At 50.1% G+C, this 15,127-nt stretch overlaps 3 protein-coding genes across 3 annotated transcripts; all 3 read right to left on the reverse strand.

Annotated features, from left to right (window-relative positions):
* LOC8062287 (basic 7S globulin 2) lies at positions 3,173–5,052 on the reverse strand. Its single transcript, XM_002459019.2, has one exon. It carries the CDS (start codon positions 4,714–4,716, stop codon positions 3,370–3,372), a length of 1,347 nt encoding a protein of 448 aa, XP_002459064.1. The 5' UTR covers positions 4,717–5,052; the 3' UTR covers positions 3,173–3,369.
* On the reverse strand, positions 5,681–9,240 carry LOC8062288 (basic 7S globulin). The gene is made up of 2 exons (XM_002459020.2): positions 7,711–9,240; positions 5,681–6,220 (listed from the first exon to the last, which is right to left on the reverse strand). Exon 1 carries the CDS (start codon positions 9,004–9,006, stop codon positions 7,711–7,713), a length of 1,296 nt encoding a protein of 431 aa, XP_002459065.1. The 5' UTR covers positions 9,007–9,240; the 3' UTR covers positions 5,681–6,220.
* On the reverse strand, positions 10,573–12,019 carry LOC8062289. The gene has a single exon (XM_002459021.2). The coding sequence runs from the start codon at positions 11,981–11,983 to the stop codon at positions 10,730–10,732; it is 1,254 nt and encodes a 417-aa protein (XP_002459066.1). The 5' UTR covers positions 11,984–12,019; the 3' UTR covers positions 10,573–10,729.

Below are 15,127 nucleotides of genomic sequence, written 5' to 3' on the forward strand. Positions count from 1 at the left end.
GAACTTTGTTTCATTTGAGACACAGAAATATCATGTTGCAGGCAAATTTTAAACAAGTCTGGAAACAGATACTCAAAGGGTTTATCAAATAACCAACTATCTTTCTAGAACATAGTCTTCTTACCATTTCTTATTTTCAGTTTCCTCCCTTGTAACGACCAGCTATTATACTCCTACTATCTTTTCTGCTGCAGTGTATTATTTGGTCCAGGAGAAGGAGAAAAAAAATGGGTGTCTTTTGTCACTCCACCTCTCTTTTTCTTCACCTTTTGTTTTTATCATCAGATACAGATCGGATGGTGTCGTCAAAATATTTGTGGCCGTGATAATGGTATGACGGGCTGTGGGTGCGCCACAACGGCATCAGGACCTTTGCGTGGGCCAGCTGCAGGCCTGCTTTGCATTTTCCGGCCGTTGGGCCTCTGGATCTCTACTACGCGCTACCTGGACCATGCTGCTCACCTGCGTGGCCTGCTCCCTGTCCACTGAACAAAGCGAACAACATCCTGCTGGCCATCTCCAGTCGTCCCTCGACGAACTTGGTGGCGCGGTCACCATTGCCGCTGCTCATCAGTGCAGGCACGGGCACCAGCATGACCAACACACCCCAAAAGGCAGGTGAAAAAGCTGACGCCAAGCGACGCCTTGAGCGGGGCCTCGATCCAGCACCGGTGTCGGCGCATGCAGGCGTAGCGGTGGCGTTGTGGCTCAGCCTCGGCAATGCCAAGTTGCCAACCCCCTCCAGGCCAGGCCCAGGAACAGAATGCTAGTGCCAGCAACAGAGAACTCCACCAATGCTTCTGTCGATCACCGTCAGATGTGTTCGTCTGATCGGTGGCGGCCGTGGCCTGACTGTTCGTCGTCGTCGGGTCGGTGGCCGTGGCCGGGCTGTTTTGGAATGACATATAGCAGAGCAACAGGGTAAAAACCACAAAGACGATCACTAGACACATGTACGCCAGCAGATAGCCCATGCTGATGAGTAGCTAGTAGGATGCCGTAGCCCGTAGGCGAGGGCCATCAGAAGTATGGCGCAGAGGTGGACGAGCAGCTTGGAGCCTTGGAGGCGACAAACCCAATCGAAAGGGAAGACACCCGCCTCTAACGTCAATGCTGCCATCGACATGATGGCAACAACGAGCTTATGTCTTTCCGTCTTCGAGTTAACCTGATTGACAGCAATGGCGAGGAGCACCGCCCGGGCATGCCATCATCATCATGATGCCTCCTGTGAAAGCTCGGAGACGGTCCAGGGCGTCCTGATGCATAATGAAGAGAGCATTATTTGTTAGATCTTTTTCTTCCAAAACAAAGGCATTGGGAAAAAATATGTTTGCGAGCATCCCAACCGTTTTGCAAATAAGCTTTGCATTCATGTATTTGCAAAAAAGTCTTAAAAACACTTGTCCAACGGTTTGGCATTTAGACTTTGCAATTTTATTAACTTGGCAAAAAGAGAGGAAGGATTGGCATATATGCCAAACCTGTTCACACTTGGCATTGAGAAATTGGCGCGAAGTGATTAATGCCAAACCATTGGAGATTGCCTCTTTTCACCTTTGCCATATTTTTTTGAGACTTGGCAAACTCCCTCATTTGCTAAACCAATTATACAAAACGGTTGGGGATGCTCTTAACAATCTTACTATTAGAACAAGAGGCCCCAGCCTCCAAGTGAAGCTTCCGTGTTAAAGTTGTGTTTGGTTTAGTATAGTTTTATATGTTTTCAAAGTTTGTGGACCTAGTGACATCCCTCAACAAGTTCTGGGCCGCTGATGTAGTTTATGATATAAAAGATAATTCAAAATAACCTCCTAACACTCTCCCTAATTTAGTTACAAACAAGATTGAAGGGGAGAAAAGGAAGATTGAAGGATTGAAGGGGATCAAATTTTCATTGAGATATGGTTCAAGATGCACTTACTTCTAGGGGGGAGAGCTCATGGACATTCATATTGAACATTATAAGGGGGGTCACGTTGCACTTGATTATTCTTGTTAAAATGCCTTATGTCGTGATATGCTATAGAATAGACTTGTTTGATATGTTGCACTAGTTATATAATTTAAATTCTTTTTGTGCTCTAATATGTTTTTTAGTGATGTTCTAGCAATGGTGGTTCTAAGGATTTTTCATACATGCTCATGCTTCAAAGGTATACCCTTCATCCTATAAACCTTACTAACACTTGGTAGAGAAAATTATTCCTCCAACATCTTCTAATGATCTAATCCATACATATGTGCATGAGCCGAACCCAAACTTTTTAGCACATATATAGGGGGGAGTTTTGTCTACCAAAAAAGTTGAGTTTTGCTGGCATTTATTGTATCTAATCCATGAACTAGCATAAATGGCACAAAAATCATGTTCAAGCCTACAAATATACCTTGTGTACGGAGTTGGGATGAATTTCAATTATATTATTTGTATTGTTCTCATCAATTACCAAAAGTTAGAGACTGAAAGCATCCATGCCCCTATTTAAGTTTTGGTAATTAATGATAACACTTGTAGACTAACATTTATGTGATACTCCCTCCGTCCCTGAAAGCTGCAATTTTTAGAGTTGTCCTAAGTCAAACTTTTACAACTTTGACCAAATTTATAGAAAAAAATGCTAAGATTTATAGTACCAAATTAATACCATTAAATTTATTATAGAATATATTTTCGTGAGATACTTATTTTATGGCATAGATATTGATACTCTTTTCTATAAAGTTGGTCAAAGTTAAAAAAGTTTGACTGGCACGGATTCTAGGAGTTGAAGCTTTTGGGGACGGAGGGAGTATATGAATGGTAGAAACTTAGTCCACATCAAGGTTTTGAACTACATGGATGTCATAGTGAAGATGGTGAGGAAGCATACTGAAAAGCTCAATGCAAAGGTATAACAATAGAGTTTGACTTTTGCCAATTATGAGGTGATTAGTTATGACCAGATTGATAGGATGCAAATCGATAGATTGATCGATGATCCCCGCTAGCTAAAGCTTACTGTCGAGCCCGTTTTCGAAGTTGTTAATTGTTCATTGTAGCTAACATTTATCGTGGGACCAATATTTCTCTGATTTAATTGAAACAAGGTTGGCCAAACACAAGGAAAATTCGAAAGAAACACAGACAGTTCTAGGTGACCACATGATTTAATTGAAATAAGGTTTGCAATTTGCACCAACAGTTACTGGTGCGTGCGTGTGTGCAATGCAGGCTTTCAGAAGAGCTAGCGCACCCATGCACACATGCACCAAAACCTCTTATTCTGACGCTAAACCAACCATATAAAAACAGAAAACGCTCTATCCCTTGTAGGCAACAAACTCCATCTCTAGATCATCAATCCCTGGATCGATGATCCACAGTAGCTAACGGCCAAGCCCGTTTTCGAAGTTGAAGTTGCTGCACGCGCCCATCCTCTGATCGAACATGAGGCCGGTGTAGCCGAGCACCCCCTTCTTGAGGTCGAACTCCATCAGGTTGTTCTCCATCTGGTGGCCGCCGACGACCACCGCCGGGGAGTCAGGCACCGCGTACGCCGCCGCGGTCCCCGCCCCCATCTCCACGAAGGCAAAGCACAGCGTCTGCGGGACCACCTCGTCCGTCGCGCTCAGGCTGGTGAACGTCCAGTTCTTCCCGTCGGCCAGCATCAGGTCGACGGACACCGGCAGGGAGCCGGTCCACGTCCCCATCTGGTTCATCACGGTCAGGTTGAAGCAGCGCTCCAGCGGCTTATTGGGCGCCTCGGAAACGCGCGGGAAGCCGGCCGTGACCGCGTCGAACGCCGCGAGCACCGCGCGGTAGATGTCCGGGCGCAGCGCCGTGTAGGGCGTCACCGTGCTCAGCGCGACGCCGCCCTGGCCGGTGGCGTCGAGGGTGAGGGCGCCGTCCGGCAGGGCCACACGCGCGCCGTTCACGGCGATGCCCGCGACGTCGATGTAGTAGGCGCTGTTCCTCGGGTTCCGGAGGAGGCGGGTGCGGCTCAGGTGGTCGGTCACCGTCTCGACGTCGTCGGCCGAGCCCGGGATGTGGACGGGCCCGCCGCCGAAGATGGCCACGTGCGGGAGGCAGAGCGCGAACTTGCTGGACACCTTGAGCTCCGCCGCGACCTGCGACGGCAGCGAGAGCGGCGACCGCGACAGCCCCGCCACGCCGGGGTACGGGTACCGTGAGCTGGGCGGCTGCCGCCCCTGCACCTGCCACGGGAAGAGCTCCGGGAACGAGGAGAACGGGAGGTCATCCGGCGCGCACGACGCCACGGCGCGGAACGACACCGGGTACAGCGGGCGTTGTCCGTCCGTGGTGTTCGCCGACAGCCACTCCCAGGTGAGCACGCCGCTGCCGCACTTGCCGTTGACCGGGTTGTAGGGGTAGGCGGTGCAGTGGCAGCTGGGCTCCGGGGACCCCGGCCTGCCCCCGTCGATGTAGGGGCAGTTGGGCGGGTGGTTCCGGTTGGCGACGTGGCACGTGCCGGAGCTGCAGAGGATGGGGTGCTCCTGCTCTTGCCTCCCAGAGCATGGCCACCACAGGAGCGGGCCGGCGAGGTCGAGGACGACCGGGTTAGCGTCGTAGTTCCTGACGCTGATGAGGTAGAGGCCGGTGGAGCTGTCCTTGCTGACGCGTGCGACGACGGGCAGGGGCTTAGACCTCGCAGCTGCGCTCTGCATGGCGAGCGGCGATAGGAGCAGCAGCAGAGCTGCCACCACGGCCGCCATGGCTGCTGGATGGATGGCAGAGAGTGGCCGAGAGCGCCGCTGCTACGAGTGTTGTGCTGTTGTCTGATGGCTGCCTGATGATATGCATGCATCCGTGTGCTTATATAGCAATCGCTACCAGTGTTCAGATTAACAAATGAAGCTTGGTCAAGTTCTACAGTAGCAGTGCTGATAGCTGATTGGACAGGTTCCTCGTAAATAGGTGTTTCCAGATCCACTCTACAGAACAGAATACAGATATTAGATCACGTGTTATGGCAAGAGGGGTAAAAAAGAATAATCCACCGACACTTACAAATGCTCAAGATGCATGGATGAAGGATTAGTTTTAAGTAGGGTCAAAAACCTGAATAGAGATATTATTCCTGATGCCAAAACGAGATCATCAGAAGATGATTAAGTTCTTCGGATATAGCGATCCGATCCGACGTCTGCCATAGAACCTGCAGCACCGACGCTTCGGTGCGCTACTTTGATATACTTTCTGCCGGGGGTGTGAATTGCATGCCTATCTTTTTTAAATTAAAAAAAACTGTATATATTTGTTTATTTTTTGTTTGAGAGAAATTTCTCTCCTCTCCGCCGCTGCCCGAGCCCTAGCCTCCGCAGGCCTTCTCTCTTCCAGTCTTCGCTGCGCCACCAGTCCAACACCCCCTCTAGCAAGGATCAATCGCAGCGAGATGTTGTTCTCCGCGGTAGATTTGCAAGTTCTTATATTGACATGTTTTTTTTTCTCAAATATACAGGAGAGCTACGTATCATTGTATTTAGAGAGAAGAAAAAAAAGGTCCCTATAATTATACCCCCTATTCTGGACTGATAAACACATACACTCTGGGTGAGACCTAACAAACGCTCTAATCACATACCTACCCTGTCGCTAGAGCTGGACCTAAGGCAACAAGCTTCCATGCACTCGCAAGACACGTTTAAGGAGGTTCAGTATCTTTTTCCTGTCCTTTTTTTGTTCATTTTTAAATTTCTAATAAGCAACTGGAAATTGATATGCGAGTTTGCTGAGTTGTTATGTTATAGTGCCCTTTAGTTCTCGGCATTGCCACAAGGAAGTTTTCAAAAATTTTGTATGTACTGAGGAGATAATGAACATTTTGCATCCATGTGCTATGTGGCTAATCCTGACGAGGAGTTTCCTGTAAGGCCTACTTGAAGCTTGGCATACGTATCTCACATACAAACTGTCAATTCCCAGATGTCTTGAAATTACATACATATATGCTTGGTAGAGCTCATTTGCCATTGCCATATACTAGCTGAACTTGAGATCGAATTCATAAGGTTTAATTTTTTCCCAGTGACGAGCACCGCTGTTCTTCGTAGCTTATTTACTTCGGCTATTACTCCACGCGATGTAACAGACATATTGCAGGTCATCCCCAGCTACGTGATGCTACGAGTTCAACTGCTGTAGCTGACAACTCTCTATAAACAGTACAAGGAGATGTCTCTTTGATATTTTGCGCTAAGGCCTTGTAACAAGTTCACCCTGAAAACCAAAAAGTTTTCAAGATTTCCCATCACATCGAATCTTTTGGCATATGCATAAAACATTAAATATAGACAAAAATAAAAACTAATTGTACAGTTTAACTGTAAATCGTAAGACGAATCTTTCCCAAACAAGGCCTAAATCCGCACTTACTTTGGTGGATATGTGCCGTGCTATTGTTGTCCGAACGATGCACGACCAGAGTATTGCCACTTGTCATTGGCAGAGTGCAGGGACCACTGCGTCCAGTGCAGACCCAAATGCTCGCAGGACTAAGGCCTTGTTTACTTCGCAAAAATTTTCAAGATTCTCCATCAAATCGAATCTTTGGTCGCATGCATGGAGCATTAAATATAGACGAAAATAAAAACTAACTGCCCAGTTTACCCGTAATTTGTGAGATGAATCTTTTGAGCCTAGTTACTCCGTGATTGAACAATGTTTGTCAAATAAAAACGAAATGTTACAGTACCCAAAAACAAAAAAATTTGCGAACTAAACAAGGCCTAACAGTGATGGAAGATCAGCCGTTGGATGCGACAATGAGTACTCTACATTAAAAAGAAGTTTTGTGCAATCCTAAAGTTCTCAGTTTGTATGTAGCTAAACAATAATACCGATGCATAGGATATACTATTTGTTTTAGGCCCTATTTAGTTTACTACCCAAAAATTTTTCATCCATCCCATCCAATCTTTGTACATATGCATGAAACATTAAATGTAGATAAAAAAATAAACTAATTACATAGTTTAGTTGAAAATCGCGAGACGAATCTTTTAAGCCTAGTTACTCCATGATTAGCCTTAAGTGCTACAGTAACCCACATGTGCTAATGATAGATTAATTATGCTTAATAGATTTGTCTTGTAGTTTCCTGACGAGCTATGTAATTTGTTTTTTTTATTAGTTTCTAAAAACCCCTCCCGACATCCATCCGACATATCCGATGTGACACCCAAAAAATTTTGATCAACAATCTAAACAGGGCCTTTACTTATGTTGATGGTTTCCCTTTGATATAATTAATTGATTCATTCACTGTATATACAAGCAATCTCTCTTGTTCTTCCTCCGTTCTAAGATTCCATAGTGGCTTTGATTGACCTTCCAAGAAAAGTTTGCATGAATCTTAACATAAGAATTAATAAATTTGTTCTGAATAAATTTACCCACGGATCTGGGCCCTATCCATGCCCATACTGAGCTCGACCCTTTGGCGATCCACGCAAAGAGTGTTGACTTCGAATTCATTTTTCAAGCCCGGCGGCAGCACCTCACCAAGCAGAGTTTCCTATAGCGGTTGCACTTTTGGGTGCTAAGCTCTGAAGTGTCTCTAGTTTCATTATATTTATTATTAAACGCATGCTTTATAACACACACAGCAACAAAAAAACAAGTTTATGACAAATACAAAAAGCGTAGGAGAAATACAAAACCGGCACATACACATGAGCAAGTCGAAGAAGGTGCTCGGTGTACCCTACCTAGCCAGCGAGAGTGAAGTTGAAGTTACTGCACGTCGTCTGCCTGCCGAAGAGCAAGCCACTGAAGCCGAGCTGCCTCTTCTCCTCATCGAACACCAGCAGGTTGTTCTCCATCTGGAACCCTCCGATGATCACCGCCGGCGCCGTCCCCGCCCCACCGCCGTGGCCGTAGCCGTGCCCTCCCTCATGCTTCTCCTCCTTCATCTCGAGGAACGCGAAGCACGCGGTGTCGTCGCTGACCTGCACCATGGAGTTGCCGCCGAACACCGTCCAGTTGGCGCCGCTCTCCAGCATCAGGTCCACCTGCGGCACGGCGTAGCCGAGGCGCGTCGACCCGAGCTCCCGCGAGTCGTAGCACAGCTCGAACGGCGGCGTCGGCGGGGTCACCCGCTTCCTCCCGGCCGTGGCCGCGTCGAACGCCCTCACGAACGGCGCGTACACGTCCGGCCGGAGCACCGTGTAGGGGATGCGCGAGCACAGCGCGACGACAAGCGGCCCCAGCTGCTGCACCTGCACCTGCGCCTGGTTCACGGCGATGCCCTTGGCCGAGACGAAGTACCCAGGGACCCGGGGTTTCCCGCGGAGCGGCGTGGTGCCCGCCAGCGACGCCGTGACGTCGGGCCTTCCCGGCGGGAGCAGGAACAGCGGGCCCCCGCCGAAGATCGCCACTCCCTGGCCGTTGCCGGCGCCGGGGAGGCAGAGCGCGAACTTCCTAGCGACCTTCTGCTTGCGAGCGACCTGCGCCGGCAGGGCGAGCCATGAGCGCGCGAGGCCGGCGACGCCGACGGCGCCCGCGGGGAGACCAGCGAGCAGTGTCGGCGGCGCGCACGCCGCGACGGCGGTGAAGGAGACGGGCGCGAGCGGGTTGGCGCCGTCGGTGGCGTTGGCCGTGACGCGCGCCCGCGTGAGGTCCCCGGACGCTGCCCGGCGCGCGAACGGGTTGTAAGGGTGCGCCCTACACCTGCAGCGGAACGGGTCGTCCTCGTCGGCCACGCCGTGGCCCGTGCGCGGGCAGCCCGGCGGGTGGTGCGCGTGCGCGTGCGCGCACGCCGCGTGGTGGCACTCGTAGCTCGGGTGCGCCGCGGCGCACGTGGACCAGAGGAGCGTGCCGGAGAGGTCCAGGACCAGTGGCAGAGCGTCCTTGAGCGGCGCCGTGTACAGCTTGGTGGCCGCGTCCCTGGTGATGGCTGTCACCAGGGGCTTGCCGCCGGGCGTTGTCGACGTCGGTGCTGCCGCCGTGCGTGGCGAGAGGAGGGTGAGCGCCGAGACGGCGAGGAGGAGGAGGAGCTGCGCCATCTTGAGCTGGGCGGGATGGGTTGGTGTCTATGTCTGTGACTGTTAGGCTATGTGATCGATCGATAGAGAGTGCTTAAATATTGTAATGCGCCGCGCTGCAGATCTGACTGTAAGGACGGACCTTGGAATGCTTGACGGGCCGGCGTTTTCTAGGTTATCGCCAGTTTTGGTCAACCATGGCATCAGCTAGCTGGACAGGACTGCTGGAGACGATGGATCCATGAGAGTCTGGGGACGGAGTGCCGCGATTCCCGTATGCGTCTGGGGACTTGATGGAGGAGGCCTCGATTCTGCACTTCGTCAACACGCGCAGAGTTTGTTTGAAAGGATCAGCTCTATCTTGCTTAACCGCATGTGCATTCATTGTTGTTAGTGCCTCACTCTCCCATGTGTACTCCATCCAGGCCTAGCCGGTGTCGGTGTTTGCATTGCATCCATTCCCAGGTGTCAGCTCGCATGGCCAACACAGAAGAAGCTGCATGCCTGCATGCAGACATTTCTCTACTGTCTACTCTACTCGAACGTGGCCACGCACATCTCTGAGCTAGGATTACCGGAGCTGCACGAGGACCACGACGATGACGACGCTGGGGTTCGAGCAGCGTACATATCGGATCTGACTCGTTCTGGGGCGCCGCGAGCTCCTCTACTCCTCCATGCCTCTCAAGCTAGGCTGTAGCATTTCAAGTTCTGATTCTTTTTCCTCTGCTGTGGCACTCGAGGCCGATCTATCCGTGCCTGACGCCGTGCTTTCAGCGCGAGATTATTAAAGCTGCGCGTAAAAATTACTTGGTGGTTTTCACAGAATCACACTGCTGAATGCATTTTTCCCCCCGAAAACATACTATGTTCTAGATCGACTCTCAAAGGGTATTATTAGGTTTCTAACTTGTTCCGTCCATATATTGTCGATGAATTAAACAAGAGCCCAGAATATATCAAAGGTAGAACAACAAAAGGTTATAACAAGGTATCTACGTAGCCATTTTATTTTACAATAAGAGGGAAATATTGACTCTTTTGCTCCGTGGATAACAGAGGCGAACTCAAACTTGAAAAGGGAGAAACAAGAAAAGTATGACGGCTGTAGATTTTTAGAAATGATGCCATTCCTATTCATCTAGATGCTCTAGCTGATCAGAATGATAGCTTTAGTATGAGACTTTGTTTGGCTGCACTTGAATCCATTCCATTTCATACATGGAATGAGATAAGAATGCAGCCAAACAAAACCTATAATGAAACTAAAAGTTGTTGCTTCAATGATTCTATTATATTGATGGCTCAACATCTTCTTGAAAGAACAAATTCAGCTTCCATGACAAGTCCAAAAGTAACCTGACATGCTTTACCAACGTGCACTCCTAGTTCGGATCCATCCACTCATCAATACCACACCATAATGCTACTAAATCCATTCCAAATGATAAGCCGACGTTTCAATTTTTCTAGATATACTGTCTTTATTACGTATTTTGTCATAGTGCATATATATATATATATATATATATATATAATAAGTTCATAGAAAAAACTACTTATCTAAAAAAAGGCAAAACACCTTTGTAATAGGAGGGAGTAGCATTTTGTCAAGACGCACATGATCTTTTTTTTTTTTGACAACAACGCGCACATGATCATTAAACCAACCTACATGAACGGGTGGTGACTATCCAGTTGACTAAAACCCTGCACCGACACTGCCTTATTACAGTACTACACTTCAATACTGTCCCCTGGTGAAATTGAAGTTGCTGCACGCTGAAATAAACGGCACCTTGGCAAACCCTAGCTGCTTCTTCTCCAGGTCGAACTGCAGCAGATGGTCCTCCATCTGGAATCCCCCGACCACGATCGCCGCCGCGGCGGGGTCCCCGGCCTTGACCCCCTTCATCTCGACGAACGCGAGGCACGCCGTCTTCGCGTTCACGTCCACCATGGAGCTGCTGCCGACGAACGTCCACTCCTTGCCGCCCTCCAGCACGAAGGTTATCTCCGGCACGCCGTAGCCGATCCGCGTGGGCGGCAGCAGCGTCCTGTTGTAGCAGAACTCGAAGGGCGGCACCGCGGCCACCCTCATGTCGCTCCGTATCAGTCCCCTGTCGAACGCCTCCACGACGGGGCGGTACACGTCCGGCCGGAGCGCGGTGTACGGCACCCTGGTGCACAGCACGACGCCGCCGGCGGACAGCGCGTGCGGCGGGAGCGGCACCGGCACCCGGCCGACGGAGACGTTGGTGACGGGGATGTAGTACAGCGGGTTGCCAGGCCTGCTGCGTAGCGGGGCGAACTGCAGCGTCTGCGTGAGGTCCCCGCTGGATGGCTCCCCGGTGAGGAAGAGCTTGAGGTAGAACGGCCCCCTGGTACCAAAGACCGCCACGCCGTCGCCGCGGCCGCCGGACCTCGGGAGGCAGAGCAGGAACGTTTTGGCCACGCGCTGCGACGCCGCGACCTGCGCGGGCAGGGCGAGGCCGGCGGCCGACAGCCCCGCGACGCCCGTGACGTCCCTGGGCAGCTTCTCCAGGAGCGTCGCCGACGCGCACGCCGCCACGGCGGGGACGGAGACCTGGCTCAGCGGGTTCTTGCCGTCGGTGGTGTTGGCGATGAGTCGGGTGTGGACGAGCTCCGCCGCTGCGCACCGCCCCGTGATGGGGTTGTACGGGTAGGCCTTGCACCGCTTTGAGCATTGTTGGCCGGCGCCGGCGATGCCGCAGCTCGGCGCGCGGTAGGCGTTAGCGAGCTTGCACACCGGGTCGCGGCAGGAGATCTTGGCCGGTATGTGGTCGCAGGTGGACCAGAGGAGCGGGCCGGCGAGGTCGATGACGTGGTGGGCGCCGTCGCGGGTGGGGATGGTGTAGAGGGAGGTGGCGGCATCCTTAGCTACTGGGAGGAGCACGGGGGCGGCGCACGATGCCGGGCACGACGACAGCACAAGCGCCAAGATGGCCAGGAGGAGGACGGGGTTGGGTCGTGGCATCTTCTTCCTTGGTGGAGCTTTGCATGTGATGTGATTGGTGTTCGCCGGTGCGTCTGTTATGTAGCGATCGATCACCTGTTGTCACCTCGATCGATCACCTGTTGTCAGGCGCTGTCACGAGATGGTCGGTGCATCGTACGTGCAGCAGCTTCTGAAACACCTTGTTTAGTTTCTAAAAGTGAAAAGATTTCGGTACTGTAGCACTTTCGTTTGTTTGTGACAAATATTATCCAATCATGGACTAACTAGGATTAAAAGATTCGTCTCGTGAATTCCAGCTAAACTGTGTAATTAGTTTTTGTTTTCGTCTATATTTAATGTTTCATGCATGTGCAATAAAATTCGATGTGACGCGAAATCTTGAAAATTTTTTGGTTTTCAGAGTGAACTAAACAAGCCAGAAGAGATCCGAAACCTGAAAATCGGCGAGGCTGGCCGCCGTGAGGGCGTGGCGTATCGACGAAGGTGCGGGCGAGTCAACGGAAGCATTCAATGCAAGCATAGCATAGCATGCATGCATGGTTGCATGCCCGCAGGAACCGACCACCTTCTCTGTGGGTACTCGCTCCGGCCTAAAACAATTGAGAACTCAAACTTTCAAAAATTTGATTAATTATAGAGAAAATAACATTAATATTTATATCTCTAAATAAATTTATTATAAAAATATGTATTTTACTATTGATATATAACAATACTTATATTACATACGATAAACATGAGTATTATTTTTACATATTATTGGTTAAATTTGAAAGCATTTGCCTTCTCTAGAAGTAGATCGAGAAGCACCTTTTTAAGATGGAGGGAGTACATGTACGGCTACATGTCTGCATATGTGTTGACCGTCGCACCAGCTAGGGGGCTTCCATTCGCTACTACAAAAGTTATTAACCGTGACCTTTCAAAATGACCCTCGGAGGCGGGCAACATTTTCAACCGCCTCGGTTAATGGCTAGCATTAACCGAGGCGGTTATTTTTTATTAACCGAGACGGTTACAGTCAACCGCCTCGTAAAATCTATTTACCGAGACGGTTTTTCTAACTCAACCGTCTCGGTTAATATTTATTAACTGAGGCGGTTTTTCTAATGCAACCGCCTCAGTTAATATATTAACCGAGGCGGTCACATTACAAAGCCCGTCTCCATAAATAAAGCCTAACCCACAGGCCCACTTCAGGCCCACTACCATAGGCAATATATAAACGAAATCTCATCTCAAACCCTAACTCCTCTCTGAGCCGCACCCTCTCCCCATCCCCTCCCCACCCGACCCCATCGCACCGGTCTCGACCCCCGTCGCACCGTAGCCCTCCCTTCCCGGCCTCCTCCCCTCCCCTCCCCTCCCCTCCCCTCCACTACTCCCATCCTGGCACCCCTTCTCTCCCTCTCGAACTCATCTCTCTCTCTCTCTCTCCCACGTCGGCGGTGCAGCTCCCTACAGCAGGGGCGCGGCTCCATCCCCCCTAGAGCGGCGGCGTCGGAGCAGGGCCAGGATGATCCTCGCCTCCCTCTCGACGGTGACGAGCTCGACGTCGCCGTGGGTTCCTGCGGCGCGAGGCCAGATCCGGCACGACGCAGGGGGCTTGGCCTGGTGGCGTGGCAGCACAGCGCGGGGGGCCCTCCAAGGCGGCGCGACGGCGGATCCAGGGTCATTCTGGCGATGAAGGTAGAACCCTCTTTCTCTCCATCTCCTTCACTCATCCCTCTCTTCCCCTCTTCATCTCCCTCACCCTTTCCCTTTTGCAGATCCAGTGGAGCAGAGGCAAATACAGTGAAGCAGGGCAGAGCGTGGGCGTGGATTTAGCAGAGCGTGAGCGTGGGCAATGGGCTCAGAAATGGGTTCTCCGGTGGGCTCTGTTTTTTTGTTTTCATTAAATTCATTAATCGTGGCGGTCTTTCTTACTTGCCCGCTGTGGTTAATGGATTAACCGTGGCGGGCACAGGCAACCGCTGCGGTTAAGCCACCATTAGTGGTGACCTTTCATTCGTGGCGGTCGCATGTGCCTGCCTCGGTTAACCAAAAACGACCGTCGTAGTTAAAGAATTTTGTAGTAGTGATTGACGCCACCGTGGATCGAGAGAAGTGGCACTGCTCCCTGAGATTTTAACTTGGGAACTCAGGATATTTTTTTTAATGACTAACGTTATATATGTCAATACAATGCAACGATAAAAGAAAGAGGAGAGGGGGGCACAAGTTAGATCACTTGATGCTAGAGTAGCAGAGCTGATCTTAAAGACTAATAAGATCAGGCTTGTCCATTGCAACCTTTACAAGAAATTATAAGGTAGCTATAAAGAAGGAAGCAAAACCCCGAAAGGAATGGTAAAGCCCTTCAGGAAGGAAAGATTACGGCGAATGTTGATGAATCCACATAAAAACATGGGATGTGGTAGCATAAGGGTACGTAGTAATTAGAGATTGCTCGAGGGAGTTCACATACGAATCGACAGTCAACCAGGCATTGTGATGGATTCAACCAAGGAAGATGAGGCAAATCAAGATCCATCATTGAAGTTTGCATTGAGAAAAGCGTCTTTAATGTCATGTGAAATTTTGTTATGGCTGTTGCTTAGCCCTTCTTTTGAGATCATTGCGTTAACCGTTGTCAAACGCTTTTGTTGGGTTAACCCCAAGTAGCTTTTGCTCTTTTCAGTTGTCTGGCTCTTCTGTTTTGCTTTCAAAACTCAAGATACTTTGTATTTCCATTATCAGTAATGAAAATGGGATAACCCCTAGTTTGAAAAAAATATAAAAAATGATTTACCCATTGTTTATGAAATAATTTTCAACTATACTTGTGGCACATGTTCACTACCTTAAAAATGCTAAAAAGAAGTTATCGAGTACAACACTACCCACGGAGAACGTGGTTATTTTTTGCCCTTGAGGGCACATACTCTCATCCTCCCATCTTTTGAATTTGTATAATTCAATGTCTAGGAGGGTGAGAGCATGTGCTCATTTGGACCCTGGCCCGCCCGACACCGAATGGCTCAACTGTAATGCCGCGACCGTCTCGTCCCTGTCCAGTCTACCTTTCCCTCCTCTCCGGCTCCACCACCGTCACGCCACCTCGCCGGCGGCAGAATCCCGACCGGGGAAGATCTTCGTGAAGAACCGCAAGATCACTAAACG

The sequence above is a fragment of the Sorghum bicolor genome, chromosome 3 (genome assembly GCF_000003195.3).
Source record: "Sorghum bicolor cultivar BTx623 chromosome 3, Sorghum_bicolor_NCBIv3, whole genome shotgun sequence".
In the NCBI taxonomy this organism is placed as follows: Eukaryota; Viridiplantae; Streptophyta; class Magnoliopsida; order Poales; family Poaceae; genus Sorghum; species Sorghum bicolor.